Genomic DNA, 27,461 nt, shown 5'->3' with positions numbered 1-27,461 from the left:
CCCAAGCATAATATAAGAATAAAAATAACCATACTTTCCATGGGGTTGTTTACTATGCCAAGAAATAATGATAAAATTTTGAATGCACAGAAAAATTCTCCCTTTTTTTCTGTCATTTTAATATCATTGCATGAAACTGGAATATGTTTCCTTTTCTACACATTAATCTCACCTATTAAATTTATGACTAATATACATCTTATAACAGCCCTTTTTTTTTCTAAGGAAGCCATTCAATGAAGACACAGGCAGTAAATATTTAACAGTGATTTTATACTTTTCTGCATTTTGGTTTATAGTTCATTTTTTTATCTTAATACACTGTATGCTGACTTCAATTTTATATAGCATGGTGGAGTACAAATAACTAAGTAAAAAGATATCATCAGACCTTCATTTTTCTTTTTTAGATGAAAATATTTTTCTCATTTTAATTCTATGACAACCTAGAATTGCAAAATATAGGAAATAAGATAAAAACCAACAATTAGCCCACTACCCAGCACTGTTGTCCAGAGTTAAATTTTGAAGTATGTCTTCTCATTCCTATGATTTTTATAGATGTTCTTTTAAACACACACACACACACACACACACACATCTTTCTTACTTTATCTACAGTCTTGTGATTCTCTATTACCATATTATGCCATAAATACTCTCATTTAACCCTGATTTGTAATTATTATACTAAACTATTCCTTACATTTATTTGACACTGAATAGCTTTTACATTTCATTTGATCCTTACAACAGCTCTGTTGGACAAAGATAAGCTTCTCATTTTGCAGAGGCCATTAAAGTTCAGGGAGACAAATTCATTTGCCCAGGGATTACAGAACCAAGATTGAAGTCCAAGTGTGTCTTGGCAGGAGCCTGTGCTCCTACTAATGTTCTGACTATGGAGAGAGTTACTTGAGGGATTCAGCACATGGTATAGGGAGTGCTTCCTACTGGAGTTTACAGGAGGCCATCTTTGATCTGGATTGGTCAGAGATGAACTTTTTGTTCATGGAGAGGGAGGTTCAGCTGTCTGACCTTGTAGGCTGGCTATGATCCAAACAGAGAAGAGACTTCTGGGCAAGGAAGATTCTAGAAAAAAGGCTATAGAAATGGCAATGCTAAAAAAAAAAAAAAAAAAAAAAAGAAGGAAGGAAAGAAAGAAATGACAATGCTTAAAGTAGGACTGTGCCGGACTTCCGGAGGCGGAGCTACGAGCAGCAGATCGCTTTCTCTCCTCTCCTCTCCTCTCCTCTCCTCTCCTCTCCTCTCCTCTCCTCTCCCGGATCAACTAGGAATACCAAAGGAGACCACCCGGACCGAAACAAGACAGGACTAGAATGACCACAGGAACCCAGTAAATCACCCGTGAGTACAAACACGTGTGGCTGGTGACAGAGAGGAGAGAGGGGCCTAAGGAGAGATTAAGTGACTGCTAACAGTTCAACCGTTTATCAGTGGAGACACCACCTCCAGTCTGCTCCACCAATAAGGGGACAGCTGAAGGGAGGAAAGGACTCCCCAGAGACTCACTCAGAATCTAGAGCAGCAACAGGGAGGGACACCAGGGGACAGAGATCTAACCGGGAAACTCAGGAGAAGACCTATACCTCGGTGGCATAGCTGAGGGGCTGTGAAAGTCTCTTTGCGGGGTCGGGCGGTGGCGCAGTGGGTTAAGCGCATGTGGCGCAAAGCGCAGGAACCAGCGTAAGGATCCCGGTTTGAGCCCCCGGCTCCCCACCTGCAGGGGAGTCGCTTCACGGGCGGTGAAGCAGGTCTGCAGGTGTCTATCTTTCTCTCCTCCTCTCTGTCTTCCCCTCCTCTCTCCATTTCTCTCTGTCCTATCCAACAAGGGCAATAATAATAACCACAACGAAGCTACAACAGGGGCAACAAAAGGGGGAAAAAAATGGCCTCCAGGAGCGGTGGATTCATGGTGCAGGCACCGAGCCCAGCAATAACCCTGGAGGAAAAAAAAAAAAAAAAGAAAGTCTCTTTGCATAACCACTGGATTATCTCTGCCACACCCTACTTTATCTCTTGGTCAGGAGTCAGTGATTAAGCTAAGCAGCCTATTGATAGTTAAAAGCCCTCAGGCTCCCATAGCCTACAGGGAAGAAAAAAAAAGAGGCTTTTACACCACTGAACTCCAACTCAGGGATTGAAAAAACTGTTAACTTCCACCACGGTAAACCCTTTAATTAATTTACTTAGACACAAGTCAATCCAGGCAATAGTGATCAATAATTTGAAAAGTACTGATAAAGGGAACTCATAACATAATATATAAAATGGTTAAAACAACAAGAAAAAATATTAGAGACTCGAACCAGGACAAGAGTCCAGCTAAAAGACCTCCAGAGGGTGAAGGACAAAACAACGAGTTCAACATCCAAACATTAGCTAAGGAAATAATAACAGGAGTGAGTAAAGAATTTGAAAAAATTGTAATCAGAAATGCAGGAACAACAAATGAGAATATGGAAGAAAATTCTAATTATCTCATGGTTATTAGAGAGCTGAAAGCTGAAATCGCTGAGCTAAGAAGGCAACTAGCTGAACAAGCTAAAACAGTATCAGAGCAAGGCAACAAAATAGATGAACTCCAGAAAGCAGTAGAGGGCAGAGAGAATAGAATCTATGAGGCTGAAGACAGAATTAGCAAGATTGAGGATGAATTAGAGACAACTAAAAAAGAAGTAAGAGATCTCAAAAAGAGATTAAGAGATGCTGAAAACAACAACAGAGTCCTATGGGATGACTTCAAAAGAAACAATATACGCATTATTGGCTTACCAGAGGAAGAAAGAGAAGGAGAGGAAGAAAGCATTCTCCAGGACATAATAGCTGAAAATTTCTCTAGTCTAGACAACACCAAAGACATACAGATTCAAGAAGCCCAGAGGGTCCCAAACAGAATTAACCCAGACCTAAAGACACCAAGACATGTCATACTTAGAATGGAAAGGAATAAGGATAAAGAAAGGATCCTCAAGGCTGCAAGAGAAAAACAAAGAGTCACCTACAAAGGAAAACCCATAAGATTAGCAGCAGACTTCTCCATACAAACACTACAGGCCAGAAAAGAATGGCAAGATATCTATCGAGTGCTCAATGAGAAAGGCTTTCAACCAAGAATACTATATGCTGCTAGACTGTCACTCAGACTAGATGGAAGCATCAAACCCTTCTCAGACAAGCAACAGTTGAAGGAAGCAACCATCACCAAGCCTGCCCTGAAAGAAGTTCTGAAAGGTCTCCTATAAACAACCAGACCACCACAAATAGGACATATATCAAAACACTCTAAAACTCTACAAGAATGGCGTTAAAATATCTTCAGTCTTTGATATCAAAAAATGTCAATGGCCTGAATTCACCTATTAAAAGACACAGAGTAGGAAGATGGATCAGAAAACACAACCCAACAATATGTTGTCTACAGGAAACTCACCTAACTCAACAAGACAAACACAGACTTAAAGTGAAAGGATAAAAAACTATCATACAAGCCAATGGCCCACAAAAAAGGGCAGGAACAGCTATTCTCATATCTGACATGATAGACTTGAAAATAGATAAAATTAAAAAAGATAGGAATGGACACTACTTAATGCTCAGAGGATCAGTCAATCAAGAGGACTTAACAATTATTAATATCTATGCACCCAATGAGAAGCCATCTAAATATATCAAACTTCTACTGAAAGAGCTACAGCAATATATTAACAGTAACACAATCATAGTAGGGGACTTCAACACCCCACTCTCTCAACTTGACGGATCATCCAGGAAGAAAATCAGTAAAGACATAAGGGAGCTAAATGAAGAGATAGATAAACTAGAACTATTGGACATTTTCAGAGTCATTCATCCCAAGAAACTGGAATACACATTTTACTCAAATCCACATGGATCATTCTCAAGGATAGACCATATGTTAGGCCACAAAGACAGCATCAGCCAATTCAAGAGCACTGAAATCATCCCAAGCATCTTCTCAGACCACAGTGGAATTAAACTAACACTTAACAATCAACAAAAGATTAGTAACAGTCCCAAAATGTGGAAGCTCAACAGTACACTTCTTAACAACTTCTGGGTCAAAGAGGAAATCAAGGAAGAAATCAAAATGTTTCGAGAGTTCAATGAAAATGAAGATACAAGCTATCAAAATATTTGGGACACAGCTAAAGCAGTTCTAAGAAGGAAGTTCATAGCTATACAAGCACACATTAGGAAACAAGAAAAGGCACAAATAAACAGCCTGATTGCACATCTTAAAGACCTAGAAGAAGAACAACAAAGGAATCCTAAAGCAGCCAGAAGGACAGAAATCACTAAAGTTAGGGCAGAAATAAATAACATTGAGAATAGGAAAACCATACAAAAGATCAATGAAAGTAAATGTTGGTTCTTCGAAAGAGTAAACAAAATCGACAAACCTTTAGCCAGACTCACAAAACAAAAAAGGGAGAAGACCCAAATAAATCGGATAGTAAATGAAAGACGAGAAATCACAACAGACACTGCAGAAATTCAACATATCATGCGAGGCTTCTATGAACAACTATATGCCACCAAGCTAGAGAACCTGGAAGAAATGAATGATTTCCTAGATACCTACCAACTTCCAAAACTAAGTAAAGAGGAAGTGGATAACATGAACAGGCCCATCACAGCTAATGAAATTGAAACAGTTATCAAAAATCTTCCCAAAAATAAAAGTCCTGGACCAGATGGTTTTACAAATGAATTCTACGAAACTTTCAAAGAAGAACTAATACCTCTACTTTAAAAAGTCTTCCAGAAGACTGAAGACACTGGAATACTCCCTGCCAGCTTCTATGAAGCCAACATCACCCTGATACCAAAAGCAGACAGGGACACAACCAAAAAAGAAAACTACAGACCAATATCTCTGATGAACATAGATGCGAAAATATTGAACAAAATTCTAGCCAACCGGATACAGCAGTATATCAAAAAGATTGTTCATCATGACCAAGTGGGGTTTATCCCAGGCACGCAAGGTTGGTTTAATATATGTAAATCAATCAATGTGATCCAGCACATCAACAAAAGCAAGACCAAAAACCACATGGTCATATCAATAGATGCAGAGAAAGCCTTTGACAAAATACAACATCCCTTTATGATCAAAACACTACAAAATATGGGAATAGATGGGAAATTCCTGAAGATAGTGGAGTCTATATATAGCAAACCTACAGCCAACATCATACTCAATGGTGAAAAACTGGAAGCATTTCCCCTCAGATCAGGTACTAGACAGATGCCCACTATCACCATTACTATTCAACATAGTGTTGGAAGTTCTTGCCATAGCAATCAGGCAGGAGCAAGGAATTAAAGGCATACAGATTGGAAGAGAAGAAGTCAAACTCTCCTTATTTGCAGATGACATGATAGTATACATGGAAAAACCTAAGGAATCCAGCAAGAAGCTTTTGGAAATCATCAGGCAATACAGTAAGGTGTCAGGCTATAAAATTAACATTCAAAAGTCAGTGGCATTCCTCTATGCAAACACTAAGTTAGAAGAAATTGAAATCCAGAAATCAGTTCCTTTTTCTATAGCAACAAAAACAATAAAATATCTAGGAGTAAATCTCACCAAAGAAGTGAAAGACTTGTATACTGAAAATTATGAGTCACTACTCAAAGAAATTAAAAAAGACACAAAGACGTGGAAAGATATTCCATGTTCATGGGTTGGGAGAATTAACATCATCAAAATGAATATATTACCCAGAGCCATCTACAAATTTAATGCTATCCCCATCAAGATCCCAAGCACATTTTTTAGGAGAATAGAACAAATGCTACAAATGTTTATCTGGAACCAGAAAAGACCTAGAATTGCCAAAACAATCTTGAGAAAAAATAACAGAACCAGAGGCATCACATTCCCAGATCTCAAACTGTATTATAGGGCCATTGTCATCAAAACTGCTTGGTACTGGAACATGAACAGACACACTGACAAGTGGAATAGAATTGAGAGCCCAGAAATGAGGCCCCACACGTATGGACATCTAATCTTTGACAAAGGGGCCCAGACTATTACATGGGGAAAGCAGAGTCTCTTCAACAAATGGTGTTGGAAACAATGGGTTGAAACATGCAGAAGAATGAAACTGAATCACTGTATTTTACCAAATACAAAAGTAAATTCCAAGTGGATCAAGGACTTGGATGTTAGACCAGAAACTATCAGAAACTTAGAGGAAAATATTGGCAGAACTTTTTTCCGCATAAATTTTAAAGACATTTTCAATGAAACAAATCCCATTACAAAGAAGACTAAGGCAAGTATAAACCTATGGGACTACATCAAATTAAAAAGCTTATTCACAGCAAAAGAAACCACTACCCAAACCAAGAGACCCCTCACAGAATGGGAGAAGATCTTTACATGCCATACATCAGATAAGAGTTTAATTACCAACATATATAAAGAGCTTGCCAGACTCAACAAGACAACAAATAACCCCATCCAAAAATGGGGGGAGGACATGGACAGAATATTCACCACAGAAGAGATCCAAAAGGCCGAGAAACACATGAAAAAATGCTCCAAGTCTCTGATTGTCAGAGAAATACAAATCAAGACAACAATGAGATATCACTTCACTCCTGTGAGAATGTCATACATCAGAAAAGGTAACAGCAGCAAATGCTGGAGAGGGTGTGGGGTCAAAGGAACCCTCCTGCACTGCTGGTGGGAATGTAAATTGGTCCAACCTCTGTGGAGAACAGTCTGGAGAACTCTCAGAAGGCTAGAAATGGACCTACCCTATGACCCTGCAATTCCCCTCCTGGGGATATATCCTAAGGAACCCAACACATCCATCCAAAAAGACCTGTGTACACATATGTTCTTGGCAGCACAATTTGTAATAGCCAAAACCTGGAAGAAAGCCAGGTGTCCAACAACAGATGAGTGGCTGAGCAAGTTGTGGTGTATATACACAATGGAATACTAGTCAGCTGTAAAAAATGGTGACTTCACCGTTTTCAGCCGATTTTGGATGGACCTTGAAAAAATCATGTTGAGTGAAATAAGTCAGAAACAGAAGGATGAATATGGGATGATCTCACTCTCAGGCCGAAGTTGAAAAACAAGATTAGAAAAGAAAACACAAGTCGAACCTGAAATGGAATTGGAGTATTACACCAAAGTAAAAGACTCTGGGGTGGGTGGGTGGGTGGGGAGAATATAGGTCCATGAAAGATGATGAATTACATAGTGGGGGTTGTATTGTTAAGTGGGAATCTGGGGAATGTTATGCATGTACAAACTATTGTATTTACTGTTGAATGTAAAGCATTAATTCCCCAATAAAGAAATAAATTATTTAAAAAAAAAAAGTAGGACTGTGCCTATGACAGTAGAATGGCAGTAAGTGGGGGTGGGGGCAGCCATGAGAGCCACTTCTTTTTTTTAAATTTTTTTAATATTTATTTTCTCTTCTGTTGTTCTTGTTGTTTTTCATTGTTGTTGTAGTTATTATTGTTGTTGTTATTGATGTCGCCATTGTTAGGACAGAGAGAAAAGGAGAGAGAAGGGGAAGACAGAGAGAAGGAGAGAAAGATAGACATCTGCAGGCCTGGTTCACCGCTTGTGAAGCGACTGCTCTGCAGGTGGGGAGCCCGGGGACTAGAACTGTAATCTTATTCCAGTGCTTGCGCTTTGCGCCACATGCGCTTAACCCGCCACGCTACCGCGCGACTCCCGAGAGCCACTTCTATCGCTTCTCAGTGATGACAAATAGGAAGTGGTATATGAGCACTTTCTGGAAGTCTTATGCTATTTCAAGTTTCACCTAGCTTCACCTGATGACTTCACAAAGCATATAGGCAATGCAGACTCACTCACTAGGTCTGTAGTTCAGGCCTAGGACTTGAATCCCAAACTTTTATTATTAAACTTTAAGTTTAATAATTTTACTAAAAATTTATAGCTATAAAATGATTTTCATTTTTTATTATGCAATTTTTCTGTGACGTGTATAGAATGACTGTGTATAGAATGTGTATAGAATGACTGTGTATAGAATGACTGTGTATAGAATGACTCATACTTGTTTTGGCGCAATTATGCAATAAACCCGTCTAAATAGATATGATACTGTCCAGAGATACCGACAAGATGTGGTCACCTTTGGAAAGAAAGCCAAAAGGAAGAACAGTAACAGAGAACCTGCCAAGACATAGAAGGGAAAAGAAAAGGCCACAGGAGTGGTGATCATAATTGAAACGAAATGTTAACTATGTAAAGTAGAACAAAGGAATGTGAATTGAAAAGATAGGAGTGGCTCCCTTGAGATTCCTGAGCACCAAAAATGAGGCAAAATGAACTGGAGCTTTGAGAAGATCAATAAAACCATTAGCCACCCCCCACACCTATGGGCATCTAATCTTTGATAAGGAGGCCCAAAGTATTAAATGGAAGAAGGAGGCTCTCTTCAATAAATGGTGCTGGGAAAACTGGGTTATAACATGCAGAAGAATGAAATTGAACCACCTTATCTCACCAGAAACAAAAATCAACTCCCAATGGATCAAAGACCTGGATGTCAGACCAGAAACTATCAAATACTTAGAGGAAAACATTGGTCAAACACTTTCCCACCTACACCTAAAGGACATCTTTGATTAAACAAACCCAACTGCAAGGAAGACTAAAGCAGAAACAAACCAATGGGACTACATCAAATTGAAAAGCTTCTGCACAGCCAAAGAAACTATCACACAAACAAACAGACCCCTCACAGAATGGGAGAAGATCTTCACATGCCAGACATCAGACAAGAGACTAATCACCAGAATATATAAAGAGCTCAGCAAACTTAGCACCAAAAAAGCAAATGACCCCATCCAAAAATGGGCAGAGGATATGAGCAAGACATTCACTTCAGAGGAGATCCAAAAGGCTAGCAAACATGAAAAACTGTTCCAGGTCGCTGATTGTCAGAGAGATACAAATAAAGACAACATTGAGATACCACCTCAGTCCTGTGAGAATGGCATACATCAAAAAGGACAGCAGCAACAAATGTTGGAGAGGCTGTGGGGACAGACAAACCCTTCTACACTGTTGGTGGGAATGTAAATTGGTCCAGCCTCTCTGGACAGCAGTCTGGAGAACTCTTACAAGGCTAGATATAGACCTTCCATATGACCCAGTAATTCCTCTCCTCGGGATATACCCCAAGGATTCCATAATGCCCAACCAAAAATATGTGTGTACATCTATGGTCATAGCAGCACAATTCATATTTAAAAATTAATTAAGAGGGGAGGGATGGAGGTGGAGCATCTGGTAAAGCACATATGTTACCATGTACAAGGACCTGGATCCAAGCCCCTGCTTCCCACCTGCAGGGTGGAAGCTTCACAAGCAGTGAAACAAGGACTGCATTTGTCTCTGTCTCACACACTCTCTATGCCCCCTCCCATTTCAATTTCTCTCTGTCCTATCAAATAAAGAAAAAATGAAAATAAATTAGTTAAGAAGTATAATCATACTATTTTCCTTTATTTGAGCAGACAAACTGAACAACAAAACCAAACTACTAATAATAAGATTGAAATGGGAGATCACCACAAACCCTAGAAATATAAAAAAGACAATATAAAACATAAATTTAAATATCGCTACACATATAACTTTAATAATTAAATGGAAAGGGATTGATTCCCCAGAAGACAAAAGCTACTGCAGATCATCTGATATGAAATGCATTATTTAGATAACATTATAACTATTAAGGAAAACTGAATTTACACATTTTAAATACTAGATAAAGAACCCTCTAATTCCATGTGATTTCACTGAGGAATTCCCTCAAATGTTTGGGGGGGGGAGCAATATTAATTCTTCACAATCTCTTGTAGAAAATAAAAGAGAATCATCCTCTCACTCTCTGTACCTCTCATTAAAATAAATAAAATATCTTTTAAAATAACTGTGAAACTCAGACCAGCTTCAATGAAGTCCAATTAAAAAGAAAAAAGAGGGAGTTGGGCAGTAGCGCAGTGGGTTAAGCGCAGGTGGCGCAAAGCGCAAGGACCGGCATAAGGATCCTGGTTCGAGCCCCCGGCTCCCCACCTGCAGGGGAGTCGCTTCACAAGCAGTGAAGCAGATCTGCAGGTGTCTATCTGTCTCTCCCCCTCTCTGTCTTCCCCTCCTCTCTCCATCTCTCTCTGTCCAATCCAACAATGATGACATCAATAACAACAATAATAACTACAACAATAAAACAACAAGGGCAACAAAAGAGAATAAATAAATATTAAAAAAGAAAGAAAGAAAGAAACCTATGTATATGATGTTGGGAGGCTAGAGAGTTCCATGCACATAGAGATCAGAAAACTACAGAACCCATAATACCTTGCACTCTCCCAGTTTCCTTTTCCTGTAGAACTGAGGGAGTTCAACATTGTACAGAACTGCACATGGCTGCAACCATGAAGGCCCTTTCCTATACCAGTTTCTTCTGCTGCTTTATTTCTGTATAAAGCCTATCTGTAGCTTTACTGGCTGATTGTGTGATGGTTTTTGTTTGGTTTTGTTGTGGGTGGTGGAGTACATTCTCTTTTCATTGCACCTTTCTTGGCCCTCTTTTCATTATTAGTTGTTTTGGGGTTTTTTTTTTTTTGTTTGTTTGTTTGTTTATTTTGTTTATTTTTTTCCATCACTGGGGCTTCACCACTGTGGGCCAACTTTTTCAGTTAGAAATAGAGAGATACTGTTGGTGGGAATTATATGAATTCTACCTCTTGTTGATCATTATTAAATAACTAATAATAAAAAAATGAAAAATATGAAAACACAAAACAGAATTTGGACTGGGTTTGGTGTATTGCACCAAAGTAAAAGATTCTGGGGTGGGTGGGGGAGAGTGTACAGGTCCAAAAAGGATGACAGAGGACCTAGTGGGGGTTGTATTGGTATGTGGAAAACTGAGAAATGTTATGCATGTACAAACGATTGCATTTACTGTCGAATGTAAAACATTAATCCCCCAATAAATAAATTTTTAAAAAGACTCTGGAGTATGGAGGAGGGTTCAGGTCCTGGAACATGATGGCAGAGGAGGATCTAGAAGGGGTTGAATTGCTATGTGGAAAACTGGGAAATGTCACACATGTACAAACTGTTGTATTTTACTGTTGACTATAAACCATTAATCCCCTGAGAAAGAAAGGAAGAAAGAAAGAAAGAAAGAAAGAAAGAAGAAAGAAAGAACGAAAGAACAAAAGAGAGAAAGAAAGAAAGAAAGAAAGGGAGGGAGGGAGGAAGGAAGGAAGGAAGGAAGGAAGGAGAGAGGGAGGGAGGGAGGGAGGGAGGGAGGGAGGAAGGAAGGAAGAAAGAAAGAAAGAAAGAAAGAAAGAAAGAAAGAAAGAAAGAAAGAGAGGAAGGGAGGGAGGGAGGGAGGAAGGAAGGAAGGAAGGAAGGAGAGAGGGAGGGAGGGAGGGAGGGAGGGAGGGAGGAAGGAAGGAAGGAAGGAAGAAAGAAAGAAAGAAAGAAAGAAAGAAGGGAGAAAGAAAGAACGAAAGAACAAAAGAGAAAGAAAGAAAGAAAGAAAGAAAGAAAGAAAGAAAGAAAGAAAGAGAGGGAGGGAGGGAGGGAGGGAGGGAGGAAGGGAGGAAGGAAGGAAGGAAGGAGAGAGGGAGGGAGGGAGGGAGGGAGGGAGGAAGGAAGAAAGAAAGAAAGAAAGAGAGGAAGGGAGGGAGGGAGGGAGGGAGGGAGGAAGGAAGGAAGGAAGGAAGAAAGAAAGAAAGAAAGAAAGAAGAAAGAAAGAACGAAAGAACAAAAGAGAGAAAGAAAGAAAGAAAGGGAGGGAGGGAGGGAGAGAGGGAGGAAGGAAGGAAGGAAGGAAGGAAGAAAGAAAAAAGAAAGAAAGAAAGAAAGAAAGAAAGGAAGAAAGAAAGAAAGAAAGAAAGAAAGAAAGAAAGAAAGAAAGAAAGAAAGAAAGAAAGAAAGAAAGGGCGAGCATAGAAGGAACGATAACCCAGCATCAAAGCTTCCCAAAGTGTGGTGGTGGCTGGGCTTGAACCTGAGTCACCCTCTCAGGTGAGCTCTGCCCTCCTAGGGAAAGAGAGAGAGAGAGGCTGGGAGTATGGATTGACCTGTCAACACCCATGTTCAGCAGGGAAGCAATTCCAGAAGCCAGACCTTCCACCTTCTACACCCCATAATGCCCCTGGGTCCATACTCCCAGAGGGATAAAGAATAGGGAAGCTATCAGGGGAGGGGATGGGATATGGAGTCCTGGTGGTGGGAATTGTACCTTTCTTATCCTATGGTCTTGTCAGTGTTTCCATTTTATAAATAAATTTTTTTTTTTAAAAATGAGAGAGAAAAGGGAGAGAGGTGAGGCTTGAACCAAGGTCCTTGCACACTGTAACGTGTGTGCACCAAACCAGGTGCACCACCCGGCCACCCACCCCTCTTCTCTTTCTCTCTCTCTTGATCTCTCCTTTCCCTCTCAATTTCTTTCTGTCTCTACCCAAAATCAATAAGTAAATAATTTTTTTTCTGCCACCAGGGTTATCATTGGTGGGAGCACTATGAATCTACTGCTCCTGGTGGTCACTTTTTCCTATTCTTTTCTTTCTATTTTTTTTTTTATCGGATAGGACAAAGAAGAATTAAAAGGGGGAAGATAGAAGGGGGAGAGAGACGGAGAGAGAAAGAGAGATACCTACAAATCTACTGCACCGCTCATGAAGTATCCTCCAAGCAGGTGGGGAGCATGGGCTCAAAACTGGGTCCTTGCACATGGTAACATGTACACTAAACTGTGAGTGCCACTGCCCTTCCCCCTAAAATATATTTTTAAATAATATCTGGAGGTTCATAGGAGACAGGTTCGGTCCATAAGGGAGGTTCAAAGTGACCTAACCAGAACTAACAGGAAAACATAAACCTTTCAGGTGACATTTCTAAAGCAATGACAAGACTGGCCACTTGAATTCGCTCAGTGCAGAAAAAAACTCAAAGTGAATTCAGATGGATTACTTGATATAATGTAACTTGCCAATAACAGTATCACACAGATATAGTCATAAGAAACCTTCCTAATCTTGATGCAAAGATCCCTTCCCACTAAACTTTTGTTTTTTTTTCCCTCCTTTGCTGATGGAAAATCTGTTGTTGATGACAAAACAAGAAGAAATCTAGTGAAAACTAGTTTCTCTGGCTGTGAGACGCTATGAAATGCAAACCGGAGACTAAACAAGGAAGTCTAAATAAAGTTCAGTCCTAGCTTGGAGTTATAATGAGGAGGAAGAGTCATTTCTTAATCTGCCTTAATATGAATTTAATTAACCATCTACCTAATCCCCTCATTTATATCCACATGTGCTTGCTAAATAACAAGTTTGAGAATAAGATTAAATGCTCTCTTAAGTGAATTATTTACCAAAAACACAGAATTTGCCTGAAATACCAGCTCAAGCAATATCTACCTCAACAATTTTCGTGGCATGGAAATTTTGCCAGGAAAGTTTAAAGCAAAATCCTAACAAACCTTAGCCTTTCTCAGTAACTAAAACAGAAATAAGGGGACAGGCAGTGGTGCACTCAGTTGCGCACACGTGTATGAGGACCTGGGTTCAAGTCCCTGATACCCACATGCAGGGCGGCAGCTTCACAAGTGGTGAAATAGGTCTGCAGGTATCTCTCTATCTACCTATCTCTTCCCCCTCTAATTTCTCTCTTTCCTGTCAAAAAAAAGTTTTATTTTAAAGGAAAAATGGCTTTTGGGAGCAGTGGGTTCATCATGCAGGCACCAAGTCCCAGCAAGAACCCTGGTGGAGGGAAATAGACACAGAAACAAAAGAGATAGGATTTACTGTGATACTGATGTACTGGGAGAAATTATGTTGAAGTTGAAATCAGTTTACAGGTTATCATTTATTTTTATGAGGACTGAAAACTGTCTAAATGGCTAATTGTCTTGTTATTGAGTGTATCTGATTCAGATGGAAAGGGGGTCATTAGTACATCTTCCGTAGGCTACATAATATGACTTATGCATATATCTTCATGTGTAAGTTTTTGAAAAAATATATATTTTTGCTTCAAAATAAATTTATTTTTCTTATGTAACAGAAGCTTCAGGGGTAGGCAAGGTGGGCTAGTGAAATGGCTTCATAATGTCACTGATATGCAGTTTTTGTCATCCTTAGTTAAGTTCATATCCCCTGTAGGTAGAGACCAGGAGCGCGCGCGCGCGTGTGTGTGTGTGTGTGTGTGTGTGTGTGTGTGTGTGTGTGTGTGTGTGTGTGTGTGTGATTCATATATGCACTAGGGTCTCAAGCCTGCACAATTTCACCACTCCTGGGCTGACTTTTTTATTCTTTTTTTGCGTTGTTGTTGATATAGAGAGAGGCGCACAGAGGGACACTATAGCACTGGAGCTTCCCAGTTGCTCTCCAAACTACATGAAAGAGCTTTCTCTTTTCTTGCTAAAGTTAGTGTAACAATGTTTGGCTTTGTATGACACCAGACAGTGGATCCTCATTTGGCTTCAAAATCAAGCCTGAACAGTGTCCTGGGCTACCCTGCCTGAATATGCCAGAATTGCTGACTATTCCAGTGACCTCAGTGTTAGAAGTCTGACCCAACAATAAGCAAGTGGAGATCACAGAATTCTATAGTCTCATGTCTGATTCAACTGCATAAATTGCCTGAGAGGCTGCATGGCAATGAAGTTTAAAACTCTACCACTTATGTGGCCCAGGAGGTGGTACAGTGGCTAGTGTTGACTTAAAAGCATGAGGTCCCAAGTTCAATCCTCAGCATTACATGTGCCAGAGTAATGCTCTGGTTCATATAGCTCTCTCTCTCCCTCTCTCCCTCCTCCCTCCCTCCCTCCATCTCCTTCTCCCTCTCTCCCTCTCTCTCTTTCTCTTTCTCTTTCTCAAAAATCAATATTTTTTAGAAGATTCTACACTGAGGGTTTCATTTTGGTGTGATATGCATTTACTATATGAATCATGTTTTTAATTCCTTAAAGACAAATCTTCTTTCCTTTGATTTCATGTCAGTATTGACATAATAGAAAATAAAAATTGAGGCTAGGGAGACAGCATAATGGTTTTGCAAAAGACTTTTATATCTGAGACTCTGGAATCCCAGGTTGAATCCTCAGCACCACCATAAGCCAGAATTGAGCAATGTTCTGGGAAAATATTAAATAAAATAAATTAAAAATTGATAAGGAGCTACCTGGGAACTGGTATAGTAGATAAAGTGTTAGTCCTTCAAGAATGAGGTACTAAGTTCAACTCCTGGCACCACATATTACAGAGTGATGTTCCAGTTCTCTCTCCCTTTCTCATAAATACTTAAATATTTTTTATTTTTATTTATTGATTTATTATTAGATAGAAACAGAGAGAAATTGAGAAGGAAGTAGGAGATATGCAGGGAGAGAGAGACAGAAAGACACCTACAGCCCTGCTTCACCACTCATGAAGCTTTCCCACTGCATATAGGGACCAGGAGCTTGAACCTATAATGTGAGCACTGTAATGTGAGCGCTTAACCAGGTGTACCACCACCTGGCCCCCCATAAATCTTTTTTACTGAAAAGTATTTTCTTGCAGGGATAGATAATATAATGGTTATGGAAAGTCCTCTCATGTCTTAGGCTCCAAAAGTCCCAGGTTCAATCCCCTACACCGCCATAAACTAGAGCTGAATAGTAAAAGGAAGAAAGAAAGAAAGAAAGAAAGAAAGAAAGGAAGGAAGGAAGGAAGGAAGGAAGGAAGGAAGGAAGGAAGGAAGGAAGGAAGGAAGGAAGAAGAGGAGGGAGGGAAGGAGGAAGGGAGGAAGGAAGGCATTTTCTTGACTAAACAGCTTAGCATTGAGTGTCTAATGTGCACAGGTTTTTACCTACTCTCTATTCAGTGGGTCAGCAAGAGTTGGTGTGGGAAATAACTCAAGTCAACAACAATTTGACACCTACATCTCAACAAAACATGTTATAAGCCCTGATATGCCTGCCAATGTCCATGTCCAGCAGAGAAACAATTATAGAAGCTAGATCTTCCACCTTCTGCACTACCATAAAGAATTTTGGTCCATACTCTGAGAGGGATAAAGAATAGGGAAATTCCCAGTGGAGGGGATAGGACATGGAACTCTGGTGGTGGGAACTGTATGGAATTGTACGCCTGTTATCTTACAGTGTTTTTAACCATTATTAAATTTCTAGTAGTTTTTTTTTTAATGTGCCAATACTTCAATGCACTATCATGGTCTTGAACTATTGAAATATTATGTGTATACAGAAAGACAGGCCATGTCCTGTAGAGAAGCAATTACAGAAACCAGAGATTCCACCTTCTCCACCCAAAGAAAATTCTGGTCCATACTCCCAGAGGGATAAATGATAGAGAAAGGAAATCAGAGGGCTTGGTACCCCCATTCTACCAGGACCCGAAGCATTTGTCACCTGGAATCTTGTTTTTATATCATCAATAAAAGGGAAGTGGAACTGGAAAACACCAGAGGAAGCCAAAAATTATTTCTCTTATCTGAGAGAGGAGAGGAAAAAAGGAAAGACACCTGGAAGTAGTAATAGGTGTAGGGGCCACTTAGACAGAAAGTGAAGGTAGGCCTTTCAAAAAAAATGGGGGGAAATATACATATATAGAAAGAAAGATGGCCTTGGGAGAACTACTACAGTTTCCAATGGAGGAGATGGGACACAGAACTCTGGTGGTGGGAACCGTATGGAATTATACTCCTATTATCTTACAATTCTATAAGTTAATATTAGATCACTAAGAAAAATAATAATAATAAAAGAAATGTTATGTGTATGGACATTGTAGTGACTCTGGCTGATGGGGAGGAGGAACAGCACAGATAGAGTAGCTTAGGAAGACATTGATAAGCAGACACGTGAAAGGCAAAACAAATACAAACCGGGGTATTTGAGAGGCCCCACTTCAATGAAAATTAATAGGCGATCCTGATAGCACATTTCTGAGATATGGTGTCTATACTGGGGCATCAAATCAGACCAGTGTGCAACATATGGTCCTAAAGTCTCCTCCAGGTTGTACTCATAGTCTCTCTCTGACCGATGACCTTTCCTTCCCCCTGAATGAACTCCCGAAACCAAACCACTGACGCCTAGCATGCCAGTCTAAGACCAGTCTTAGTGGTTTGCATCTCTCCTTCAATTTGACAGCTGACTGAATTGAACATGTGAATGGCTGTGGCATACATTCCCACCAATAGATCACACTGATATAGCTGATTAGTCTGAGTCATATGGGAAACCTCTTCTCGAAGGTGGGAATTAACTCCTTTGAGCTCTGAGCCTTATATTATACCAAAAGTGCTTAAATCAGAGCCAGTGCTCGGCGTGTCCCTTCATCACTGAGTTCAAAAGCAGAGTTCATAGCTAGTAGGCATATTTTAGTTATATTCCAAAGGGCCTGTGGCTATACTAGTTGTGTTTTTTTTTTTTTCCCTTAACCTGAAATCTGATATACAGGTAGATCCAAGTTATTGTCTGGGGAGATGATGTCATGGCTGGAAAAGGACCAGAAAGCTGGATCAGGGAAGAGAGTAACTCCCTAATAAGGGAAAGGGGTATAAATATTGTTGACTGTAAACCCCACTGATTTGATTTGGTCTGGGGCCCATATTCAGCTTAGGAGCCTACATGACCTCTGCATCTGAGCTCACATTCTGTGGTCATGAGTAGGAACATTCCAAGCTGCCCCAATATCGACCCATCTTCCTCAGGTATAGCATATGTTGTCCATCCTCCCTTCAGAGGATGGAACATTCTCTACCACTGTTGATCCAAGTTGAGAGCAAAGTCCTATGGGGGGCCCACAAAGGGGTCTATTTTGTTGTTTCTGATAGAGATGACTGGTAACAAGGTGAAAGAGATTTATTTAAGGTCTAGGCCCATCATGTCTGTTTGGGAATCTCAGGACTCCCCAACTAGGGCCCCAGCTGATGGGGTGGCCTGATAGTGACTAAAGAGTCATCATTAAAGTATGCCAGTCTCTTGCCCTTATTCAGCTTTCTCAGTCCTTGTTTTGCTAAGGTTAGCTTTGGAGTGAGAAAACTGTAATAGGAAGTAGGTGAGGAGGGTATCTTAGTCTAATTAGATACTATTTCATTAGGAACTTTATACTGACTCACTGCAGACTATTGCTTTTTTTTGCTTTCAGGTGTATATTTTGCCCTGATTTACGGATACATGCGAATATATGCTCTATCTCACGGGACCTGGTCTATATCTAGGTTTTGGGACTCTGTTAGGAAGTGAACCACCTGGAATGGAATTAGAGAATACTATGAAAGGAAAGGTCTCACCCAAGTAATGAAGCTGAAGGGTTGACATTCCACGCCTGACGTTACAAAATGGAGTAAACCCCAACTCTTCATCTGCACTATTCCAGCCTTTAAGTTCATGAATGATCAACAATCAACTTGTTTCGCCTTTTATGTTAACTCTCTTTTCAGCTACCAGGTTCCAGATGCTAGCAGGATGCCAACCAGACTTCCCTGGACAGACAACCCCACCAGTGTGTCCTGGAGCTCCAATTCCCCAGAGCCCCACCCTACTAAGGAAAGAGAGAGGCAGGCTAGGAGTATGGATCGACCTGTCAACGCCCATGTTCAGCGGAGAAGCAACTACAGAAGCCAGACCCTCCACCTTCTGCATACCCCAGTGACCTTGGGTCCATACTCCCAGAGGGTTAAAGAATAGGAAAGCTATCAGGGGAGGGGATGGGATACAGAGTTCTGGTGGTGGGATTGTGAACTGTGTGCAGTTATACCCCTCTTATCCTATGGTTCTGTCAATGTTTCCTTTTTATTTAAAAAAAAAAAAAAAAGCAGAGTACATTTCATGCTTTGTTTAACAACAAGGACCAGTTCTGAGAAAAAAGCATTATTAGGTATTTTCCATCATGGTTCACATGGCAGGCCATGTACATTACACCCAGGCTCTATGGTATGTATAGATAGATGATTGAGACGCCTGTTGTAGATATGGTTATCATATGTACTTTGCCATTGACCAAAGTTTTAAATGATATATGACTATAATGAAGCAACAGGTTGGGGTGAGGGTTGGGTGGTAGTAGTACACATAGTATGAAGCACAAGGACCCATGCAAGGATCCAGGTTCGAACCCCCACTCCCCATTGAAGTTTCACAAGTGGCAAAGTAGGTCTGAAAGTTTCTCTCTCTCTCTCTCTCTCTCTCTCTCTCTCTGTCTGTCTGTCTTTCTCTCTCTTCCCCTCTCTCTGTCTCCCACTCCTCTCAATTTCTCTCTGTCCTATCCAATAAAAAGGGGTAATTGGCCTTCAGGATTTGTAGTGCTGGCACTGATGCCCAACAATAACCCTGGAGGCAAAAACAAAAACAAAACAAAACAACAACATAAGAAGCAGCAAGTTCAGAGGCCAGGTCAAACAGCCTGGGCAGTCCTTAAGGAAGTGACATCTCAGTGAGAGACGTTACAACAATGAATTGCTCTCTGTCCACTCCCCACGTACCATCAACAAAGCCTGGGCTTCCCAGGCAAAGAAGCCAGTTCTGTGGGATTCAGCTTTGCAGGTGTAAACAATGAAGCAGGGAACAACGTTGGAATGAACCTGAAGAATTGTTCCATGACCCTCACAGTCAGGTTGTATCAATTAAAAGACATAGCAAGGGTAGAATCAGCTGTGAAAATCATCAAGACAAGAAAATTCCAAATAAAGTCTGAAAAAAAAAAGTTTCAGGGCTCAACAGGAACTACTTGATTCCCAGCATTAAAAATGCTAAGAAATCTACACATAGGTGGGGGTAGATAGCATAATGGCTATGCAAAGAGACTCTCATGCCTGAGGCTCCAAAGTCCCAGGTTCAGTTCCCTGCGCCCCATAAGCCAGAGCTGAGCAGTACTCTGGTAAAATAAATAAATGTTTTAAAAATTGAAAAGGTAAATTAATGCAAATAATTGTTTTATTCTTATCTGTATTGCAACATGCTTTTTATATATCATTTGTGAAGTTGTTGTTTGGTAGTATGAGCAAGGCCTACTTGTAGAAACAATACAAAGCAAATTGCCTAAGAAAGTTCTAGGAAGACTCCTGGAGAGCAATTACATTTTGTTCTCTGAGTATCATGAAAAAAGACAAAAAAAAAAAAAAAGATAAGCAGTTAACAGTATACAATGAGTTAAGAGCAATCTTACTCTGAATCAAAGCAACCAGGCAGTTTCCTGCAGTCCTGTAATTGTTCTTTCTTGCACACATCTCTAAGGTCATTTACAGAGCTTAGGGTGTTGTGTCTTGGTTTGTTTTTAAAGGAGCCAGCACAGACCTCTTTTATTACTGTGTTCTGCTATGGTGATTCTGAGAGTAACAGGAAGGGTTATATACTATATCACATGGGCTAGATTTAGTAGACAGAAGGGGGGCATAGTTAAGGTAAAACAGTTGTCTAAGATTTGAATTCCTTTACTTTTTTAGCTTTTGGCTGCCTTGATGTAATCTAAATATGTTTTCATTTCAAAATATCTAATCACAGATTTTTCCTAGTTCTGTTCTAGTCTTATTTTTGACGTACACATACACACACACACACACACACACACACACTTACACACTCACTCACACTCACACAAGTATAAACCATTTCTGTTAACCAATTAAAAGGACAGATTTTTCAGTAAGAATTTCATCAACTACAAGAGTTACATTCAAAAAGACTTAAAAGATTCACTTACCACTGGATTTAATTTCTCGCACATAGTTACTAGGGAACCAGCCTGTTTTCCCATTTAATGTGCCTTCCCACCAGCCTCCTTCTTCAACTCTAGTGACGTAAATGATGTCCCCTTTACAGACTGACAGTTCATCTTCATTAGTCTGCTTAAAGTTGAACCTCGCCTTCACTATCAACTGGTGACTTCCATTTTCCGTCATCTCCTAGAGAAACAAAAGCCACACCAGATTAAGCCCTGTTTTATATGAGGCAGGGACAGAAAACATATGAATATAGACAGATAAAGTGGGGTGGCTGAGGACAAAATCCAAGGTCCATCTCAGTCCTGAGATTTTAGGTTAGGGGTGGGTCTAATATAGATGGGCCTGGCAGAGACAGGGAAAATTAGTAAACCCATCAAAATAATAAGCAAACTTCTGTGCTTTTGAGCATATGTTTTAGAGCAAGCCATAGCTTTCATTCCCTTTTGTCCTCGCCAATTATTTGCCCATCCCAGGAAGCAAAATAATGACAAATTATTCCAGCCTGCCTCTACCAAACACATAGCCACAGTGTTAACATAAATATATGGCGAAGATCAGGTACTAACCCACTCTCATTAGAAAAAAAAAAAACTGCCTCCCACCTCCCAGTTAGTAATATCTTATTTTGGCTAAGATTCAGTCACATGCAAAGATCAAATGCCGTCAGTTACCTCTGATGGGAGTTCTGAACTTGTCATGGGTCCCTTGGAGAAGCTAATGAATACAATGGATCTTTACCCGAAATGCACAGCCCATAAGTTCACACACAGGAAGCTTTATATATAATTTGAGATGATTGAAAGTAGGTAAAAACATAACATTAATCTCCAAGGCATCTAGGGTCTGAAAAGATTAAGTGCTTTGGAAATACAAAATTGTGATGGCTAAGACCAAGTGGGCAGCTTTTGATAAGAAACAAGGAGCTGAAGATGAGGGCATTTCTTCCCAGAGGAAAACTCCCACTAAGACCAAAGGCTAATAAATGACCAAAGGATACCAACACAGGAGCTCATCGCTGGTTCATTAAGAAAGCAGAAAGGAAAAGGAAGATGGCAATAGTGAGGGTGACAGCACCTAAGATAGTTTGATTGTCTACTATAAGGCCAGGCACTATTTTCCATTCTCCCACCAAAACAGGAGTCCAGAAAATAACAAGAAACTGCCACCAGAAGGTAGTCATCTGACCTATATCTACATAGCTTTCTTGGATAAACAACTTACTCAATGGGGCAGACCTTGGGGAGTACCTAGCCTCATTTTCTGACTCTGCCCCTCTAACCTTTGATTTGTACCAGCCAGCCAGCCAGCCAGCCCCAGAATGGCTGCTTGATTCACAATTTGTTCTCTCAGCAACATCCTAGGCAAACATAATGCCTATCTCACCACTTAGGGAGATGCAACCAGGCTGAGGATCAAAGGTCAAGGATCTTTAAACAGGCAGGGGTGGTTGGAGGCTCTACTTACCACTGCCCTTGACTGCCTTTGCAGTCCTGGCGCTGTGCTAGAAACAGTTCCCTGGGGGGTTGTCTGAGAACTAGTAGCAGCACTAAGAGAAGAGGAACGTCCACATGGTCTCTCTGACAGCTGATCTGTGAAAAGGAGGAAAATAAAAAAAAAAAAAAAAACAGTTACAATAGACTAGGATCTGTCACAGAAGATTCTCAAAGAAAAGCTGGTCAGAATCTGGACTGTTAACATCATGAACATGGCAAGTGTAGCGCATTCCCACCACCCCCCTCCCTCTCCATTTTTGGCAGTCAACTTCTTTTTCTTAACCTTACTGGCCATTGCTCTCCAGTAGAATGAAAAACAGCGACAGAACCACATTTTCTCTTAACCCATCTCCCTACAACTCTTCCCTCTTGAACCAGTTGCAGTGATATGCCCTGTTAGCCCAGGCAGAACTATATTGGGTACCAAACAGCTGTTTGTGGCTCTTATTACTTTGAAATATTTCAAATTTCTCTCCTTGATTTTTTTTTTTTGTACACAACAGAGTGGTTCTTCTCTTACTCACATATAACAATATGTGTGGCATGTAAAATGTTAAACTCTTTGAGACTGTGAAGGGGGTGAGAATGACAGAGAATGTATGTCTGGGAAAGGTTCAATCTTAAGATTAGAATAATTTCTTTTCTAAAATCACACCCTAGAATCTCCTCTTCCTTGAAGCCTAATGAAATCCGATCACCCAGCACTGAGCAGGAGGTTTTCAGCATGTAGAGTAGCTGAGAGAGAGGAGCTGGCTTCTTGACAAATTCAAATGAGGGTTCCATCCTCTCCATTTATTTTTAAAAGATATAAACTGCAAAAGTCTAAAGCCCAAACATTCCCTAGGCGACAAGCTCAGTATCCAAGTAATTTCCTTGATGCTGTGGATTTTAACTTTCACCTCCTTGTATTTTATAAATATCTGTGGCAAGGGAAGAGACTGTAAAACTTGCTGGGAGAGTTTGGCAAAGGAACATATAATTTGTATGGCATAATGCTAGAATTATATGCTCCTCCCTGCCCAGAACTGGATACTTGGCATGTATTTTAAATATAGTTACTTGAATTAGCTGTACTTTCTGCTATATGCCTTGCAATAGCTCAAAAGCATTTTTTTTCAAATAGCAAAAGAACAACTTTGGAGAAGTATTTTCACATTTATTGCCATTATCTACAGCTCCTTTGACTAAAACTATAATTACTTGATAGCTTCCTAGATGCTCCATTCTATTTGGCACTTGACTATATTGTCTGTTCTTGTTCTCTAATTGTTTCACGTGGGTAAGTTGAGCTGCCCAAAATAGACAGTAATTTTCTCCAGGGTGGAGGACAGGTCTTACTTTGCCTGTGTGACACCTGGCAGTGCTGGGCATACAGCTTATTGATTCGCCAACAGTCTGAACAGTAAGACCCATGTTGGAGCATCAGGGTTCTGGCATCAGTTGTATACAGGCTTGAATCCCAGGTCTACCAAGTGTGCGTCTACCTTTCTTTCTTTTTTTTTTTCAATTATTGATTTAATAATTATTGACAAGATTGTAGGATAAGAGGGATACAATTCCACACAACTCCCACCACCAGAGTTCCAAATCCCATCCCCTCCATAGGAAGGTCCTGTATGCTTTATCCCCCTGAGAGTATGGATCCAGAATCATTATGGGGTGCAGAAGGTGGGATGTCTAGCTTCTATAATTTCTTCTCCACTAGACATGCATGTTGGCAGGGTCTGCCTTTATCTAAATATGAACCCAATAATAATACCCACCCTCAGAGTTGTTTCACGAATTGAATGAGACCACTCATGGCTCCCAGCACTAGACTCATGTTAAGGGATAAAAACATTCTAATTCTGATTATTAATACCCAGAAGAATGTAAGATGCTGTTGCCTCAGAGAAATGATACTATATTTTTATCATCATTATCTCTGCATTACTTGAGTCTGTACTTATTGCCTTCAATGTGACGGGCATTAAACACTAAAATAAAACCTATTGTTTTCATACACTATGAACTAAAAGTTTCATTTCCAGTGCAAGGTTAAGGAGGGGTTCCTTTACATGAACAAAGATAAATGCAAAACTATGAGAACCAAGATCTCTCTAGTGGGGAAAGGGAAGTAATGACTATATTTTGTAAACTTTATGAAAAGGGGAACTTTCTTATTTGATTCTCCAGTCTTGTTATGCTCAGTTGTCTACTCAATAGCTCTGGATGAAATAGTTGCTGGGAGTCGGGCTGTAGTGCAGCGGGCTAAGCGCAGGTGGCGCAAAGCACAAGGACCGGCATAAGGATCCCGGTTCGAACCCCGGCTCCCCACCTTCAGGGGAGTCGCTTCACAGGCGGTGAAGCAGGTCTGCAGGTGTCTGTCTTTCTCTCCTCCTCTCTGTCTTCCCCTCCCTCTCTCCATTTCTCTCTGTCCTATCCAACAATGACAACAACAATAATAACTACAACAATAAAACAACAAGGGCAACAAAAGGGAATAAATAAATAAAATAAATATTTTTTAAAAATTTAAAAAAAAGAAATAGTTGCTGGGTTCTTACCATATTAAGGGCATTAAAATAACATCTGTCATAGATATGTTTAATTTCTAAAGCATGAAAAATTAAAGCATTGGGCACTCTTTGGGGCTTACTTAGGGAAGGGAGAAGAAAACTGTATAAATACAGCGATCCTGGTCACATTTGGCTCCTAGACTAATCAGAAACACAGGGATCCAAACATGTCACTCCAGGACTCATAAATCACAGGCACTGCTTACCTTCTGTGGCCTTGTTGACAGCTAAAAGAGTGCTCAGAACCTTGGAGAAATCGACCCCTGAATAAAGGTCATCAGGATCAAATACCTAAGAGAAAAGAAAATTGAAAGTGCTCACACACTGGTAGTACTCGACCCAACAAACTAAACTACCAAAAAGCCACTTCCTCTAGCTTTCTGGAGGAGAAAAAAAAATGTCAAAAGCCCAGCCCCAAACCACTATATACCTTTGGGAGAAATGAAAGTAGCAGCAGAGCTGCCTAATGACATGTGGTAGGCCATCAGTGAGTCAGAGAGAAGCTGTAATGGGAAATGAGAGCCACACAGAGAAGGCAGGGCCCACCAGGAAATGCACTGAGCACAGAAGGGCCCCTCTCCTGACCTGAATATATCAATACTTTCAGTCCAGTTATAGGAAACTCACATGCCTGGGTTACAGTCAACAACATCATGTCCTTAATAGGCTACAAAGAAAGTGAAGCCTTTCCCACACTTCCACCTGCAGTCTATGCACTTAACTCAGCAATCCCCCAGCCTTCTCACTGCCACCCATGTTTTCAATCCAACTCCTAGCCTCAGGTCCTGCCCTCTGCTGTTCGGCCTTGCCAATGCTCAGCTCGTCTTCACAGATCTGAGCCTGTGCCTTCCTGAGCCAATGGAGTCAGCCTGGTCTTCAGTGACTTTTCCAGATATGAACACTGGCCTTCCTGATACTGAGCAATTCTGAGTAACAGAGCACTAATAGATGCAAGATGTCACTCATCATTCTGATATGTGAATGTCTCTAGTGAACATCCCCATTAGTTATTATTTGAAATACAGTTGAGTGGTGGGGAAGTAACTCAGCCGGCAGAGCACAGGACTCACATGCCCTGAGATTCTTGGTTTATTTGCAGGCCCACATGCATCAGAGTAATTATCTGAGCCCCCCCCTCTCCTTCTCTCTCTCTCTCCATCCCACATGAAAGAAATAAAATTTTAAAAAGTTTTTTAAATAAGTATGTATTTATTTCAGGGGGTCAAGTGGTGGAGCAACAGATTAACTGCACATAGTATGAAGCACAAGGACCTGTGCAAGGATCCTGGTTCAAACACCCAGCTTCCCACCTGCGGGGGGGGGGGTTCAATTCACAAGCAGTGAAGCAGATCTGCAAGTATCTATCTTTCTCTCCCTCTCTAGCTTCCCCTACCTTCTCAATTTGTCTCTGTCCTATCCAATAAAATAGGGAGGAAAATGGCCACTAGGAGTAGTAGATTCCTAGTGCGGGCACCAAGCCGCAGCAACAACCCTGGAGCCAAAAAATAAAAAATAAACAAAAAAAAACTGCCTGTGGCTCCTATCATCCTGGGTTCAATCTTCAGCACCAGTTTTAGCCAGGGCTAAGCAGTGCTCTGACAGCTATCTATCTATCTTTCTCTCTGTATCTCATTAAAAATAATTTTAAAGTATTTTTTAAAATAAATAAATAAGGCAGAAGATAGCTCACTTGGATAGAGTGCTTGCTTTGTCATGAGCACAATCCACATTCTTCAGTGCTGTGGTGTCTTTCTCTGTCTTTCTTTCTATCTGAAAGTCAGCCTGGAGCAGTGAAGCTGCAGAGCCTTAATTAAATAATTAAGAGAAGTAGGCAGCCGAGAAGTGTATGAGGCCTCAAGCTTGAGCCCCATTACCAAACATGCCAGAGTTCTGCTATCTCCCAATAAGTATTTTAAAATATACCTGATTAGGTCTTTTAAAGGTCAATGAGATTTATTTTTACTTAATTATTTTATTTTAATGAGAGAGAAATACAGGGAGAAAGACCAGAGCACTGCTCAACTCTGGCTTATGGTGGTGCTGGGGATTGAACCTGGGACTTCAGAGCCTCAGGTAGGAGAGTCTTTTTGCAGAACCATTATGCTGCCTCCCCAGTCCCTGAATAGTTCTTTTTTAAAATGCACTTTAATTGGTGATTTAATAATGTGTTAGAAGATTATAAGAGTACAGTGATACAGCTCCACATTGCACATTAAAGTTCTGTGACCCCAGTGCCACCCCAGTGATAATCACCACAGTTCTTACAAAGTCTTAGAGACAGTTTGGTGGCTCTTCTTTATTCAACCCCCTTCTTCTTTTTCCTCCCCTTCTCCTCCTTCTCCTTCTTCTTGTTCTCCTCTCCCTCCTCCCTCTGTCCTTACTCCTTCTGGTCCTCTTTTTCTCCTCCTTCTCGTAACTACTGAAACCACAAAGTCTAAAATCCTTCTCTGTTTTCCAGAACACTCCCAGATCTAGTGTCTGGTGGTATTGGGGACTGAATTTGGGATTTTTGGTGCCGCAGGCATTTTTTTGCAGAACTATTATGTAATTTTAACCAAGCTAGCAGATTACACAGACAGGGAAATTAGTTAT

General features: G+C 40.5%; 1 protein-coding gene across 3 annotated transcripts in view; it reads right to left on the bottom strand.

Moving 5' to 3' along the window:
* The window catches only part of ARHGEF6 (Rac/Cdc42 guanine nucleotide exchange factor 6), a 168,889-nt gene that overhangs the window by 90,796 nt on the left and 50,632 nt on the right, over positions 1-27,461 (bottom strand). For all 3 annotated transcript variants that reach the window (XM_007537689.3, XM_060183685.1, XM_060183686.1), the window contains exons 3-5: positions 25,076-25,160; positions 22,283-22,407; positions 20,797-20,998 (exon numbers count right to left, since the gene is read on the bottom strand). In XM_007537689.3, the coding sequence (XP_007537751.1) occupies positions 20,797-20,998; positions 22,283-22,407; positions 25,076-25,160 (412 nt within the window). The remainder of the gene's footprint in view (positions 1-20,796; positions 20,999-22,282; positions 22,408-25,075; positions 25,161-27,461) is intronic.

The sequence above is a fragment of the Erinaceus europaeus genome, chromosome X (assembly GCF_950295315.1).
Source record: "Erinaceus europaeus chromosome X, mEriEur2.1, whole genome shotgun sequence".
In the NCBI taxonomy this organism is placed as follows: Eukaryota; Metazoa; Chordata; class Mammalia; order Eulipotyphla; family Erinaceidae; genus Erinaceus; species Erinaceus europaeus.
The sequence above is the reverse complement of the archived record's forward strand: the minus strand, read 5'-3'. Positions and strand labels throughout refer to the sequence as shown.